This window comes from Lipotes vexillifer, unplaced genomic scaffold (assembly GCF_000442215.2).
Source record: "Lipotes vexillifer unplaced genomic scaffold, Lipotes_vexillifer_v1.1 scaffold860, whole genome shotgun sequence".
NCBI classification, from domain to species: Eukaryota; Metazoa; Chordata; class Mammalia; order Artiodactyla; family Lipotidae; genus Lipotes; species Lipotes vexillifer.
In genome coordinates this window covers 588,528-591,033 of record NW_006789568.1, presented here as the reverse complement: position 1 = coordinate 591,033, position 2,506 = coordinate 588,528, and the positions used below count along the sequence as shown (strand labels likewise).

At 44.2% G+C, this 2,506-nt stretch overlaps 1 protein-coding gene across 2 annotated transcripts in view; it reads right to left on the bottom strand.

Moving 5' to 3' along the window:
• Positions 1 to 2,506, bottom strand: part of ARMC9 (armadillo repeat containing 9) — a 142,656-nt gene that overhangs the window by 82,126 nt on the left and 58,024 nt on the right. For both annotated transcript variants that reach the window (XM_007462743.1, XM_007462742.1), the window contains 2 exons: positions 2,404 to 2,494; positions 411 to 534 (listed from right to left, as the gene is read on the bottom strand). In XM_007462743.1, the coding sequence (XP_007462805.1) occupies positions 411 to 534; positions 2,404 to 2,494 (215 nt within the window). The remainder of the gene's footprint in view (positions 1 to 410; positions 535 to 2,403; positions 2,495 to 2,506) is intronic.

Here is a 2,506-nt window from a genome sequence, read left to right as displayed (position 1 = left end):
CCCCCCCCCCCCCCCCCCCGACTGTGACTGTGCATTTACACGTGCCTCCCCCACAGTGAACTGTGAGCATTTGCAGGTGGAGGCTCTCTCGGGCTGCATCCATGTGCTTATCTCCAAAGCTTGCACGTGGCCCGAGACACAATCTAGCATCTAGCACCTGGTCAGCACAAGATAATGGTCATTAGGAGAATATCCCAGGGCTTTAAAGTGTAGGAGCACATGGTTTAGTGGATCCGAGGTGCGCTTTCCAGCTCTTCTTCAGAAAGTCACCCAACCTCTTCGAAGCATTCACTGAAAAATATCACCTGCATCTTGGATTGTCACTGGGACCAAATAAGCACAAAACAGTGGCTAAGAAACCCCCAAGGTGATTTCACAGGCACCACCATGACCTACTGCACGGTCAGCACCTGAGGCTGAACTTCTGCAAGGCCCCGAGAACATTCTCCCGGGTGATGACGTCCTTGTCTTCCTCCTTCAGCCTTTCTTCCAGCATCCGCAGCACCTTTGTGCTCTGGGCAAGGTAGCGGCGACCTAATAATATAACCAGAGATGAACGAGGGAGAGAATTTATCTTGTGTTAAGTTCATGCTCCAAAACCACTTCCTATGAAAACTTCGCATATAACACACATAGAGTTTGGGTAATTTTATGTTCTAGAAAACTTATCAAAGCATATTTCAGCTGCAAGTTGGTTTTACTCAATCAACTATCTAACGAATGGAAAACCACTTTTCCTGTCATCTAAACATGATTCATCACCGTGTTCTTGTGCGGAGCACTGTCTTTTATTTACCCCAAATCTTTTCTTTCGTTTAAGATTTTTTTTGATGTGGACCATTTTTTGTTTTTAAAGTCTTTATTGAATTTGTCACTATACTGCTTCTGTTCTGTGTTTTAGTTTTTTGGTCGTGAGGCATGTGGGATCTTAGCTCCCCGACCAGGGATCGAACCCACACTCCCTGCACTGGAAGGCAAAGTCCCAACCACTGGACCGCCAGGGAAGTCCCTACCCAAAATCTTGAACCCAAAAGTCAGATCACAAGGAAAAAGCGGGTGATGAATCTGTGTGTTATGAACCCCTTAGTCTTAACAACAGAGGCAGCCCAGTAGTGCTTTCTGGACACACCCATGGCCTGGAGAAGAAGTTAGGAACCATACCTGGAACCCTGTCACTAGCCTGTTGTGAACTTGTATCTTGATACAGATGACATTGATTTCAGACATAAAGTTCAACCATATTATATGAATGGTGCCTGGCACATACCCTGGCTTATCATAAAATGTTTGTTAAATGGCTGGAACAACAAACAAATGAATGAAAAAACTTCTGGAGTGTCACACAGTCACAATTTAAAACTCCCATTATTCATGTTAAAAAGAGCTCAAACAAATTAGAATTTATGGGAGGTAATGGCATTTTGTAAAATCATTTTGAATTAAATTATGGTAGCATGTTATTTTGGGAATTTTCAAATCCTCTTGATTTAAAAGGATTAGTGTTTTGAAAGACATGGTATAGTGCTTATTGGGGTCACTTTATTTCACCAACCTTATTTGGCCTTAAGTAGAAAATGATAAAAAAGGCATTACCTGCTATCTTGAGAGCAGTCTAAAAAGTACTACGTTACAATACCAGAAAGCTTTACAGAATGAAACCAAAGGCTAACAAAATAAACTCCAAAACCATCAAAATTTGCTCTGACATAAATTACAGCAATATGACAACAACTACGTTTTTCAAAAGACCTTAGATGCATTAAACAGTAATAAACTGAGGAATCACATGTCATTGCTAAGAAACTTGGGGAAGAATGTGTTTTCACAGGGAAAAACACATCCACAAGACCTAGCTCTTCCCTCTGAAGGTATCAATGAAAAAAAAATATGTTGCCTGCCGTATCAGTAAGCAAAGGATGCTGCAGACATCAAGCCACTACAGCCACTCTGGATGGTGAGCCCTGAGGGAACTCAGGATGGAGACCAATGGGCTGCCCACTGCCAAGCCCTCAGCCCCTGCAGCCACCCTCAGCGGTGCACCCTGAAGAGGTTCAGGATGGGAAAGCATAGGATATGACCCTAGATCGCTGAGGTACCTGTCAAAGGAATGACTTCAGTGAGCCCAGACTCTTGCATCTTCCCGTACACAGAAAAGTGCTGAATTCCTTAACTTGAGATGTCTGGTTTTCTTTAACAGTAAGCTTCTGATGCTCTGTCTACCTCATCTTTGCTGCAAAAACTCCTATATACCCCGGCTCCCCGCTTGCCTCTTCGGAGCAGTCCCTCCGAGCTATGTAAGATGCTGCGTCCGGGCTTAAGTCTTCAGTTTTGTCCACCTAATAAAACATAATTCTCAGCTTTTCATTTTTCCCCCTCAGTCGGCAAGGAGAGCTGCCGTCTCACCTTCTGCCAGGGATGCAAAAGCGTTGACGAGCCTGGCCATGTACTGCCGTACCACCTCGCTCTTTGAGTGCAGCAGCTGCAGCACACTCCTCTGTGGGAGAAA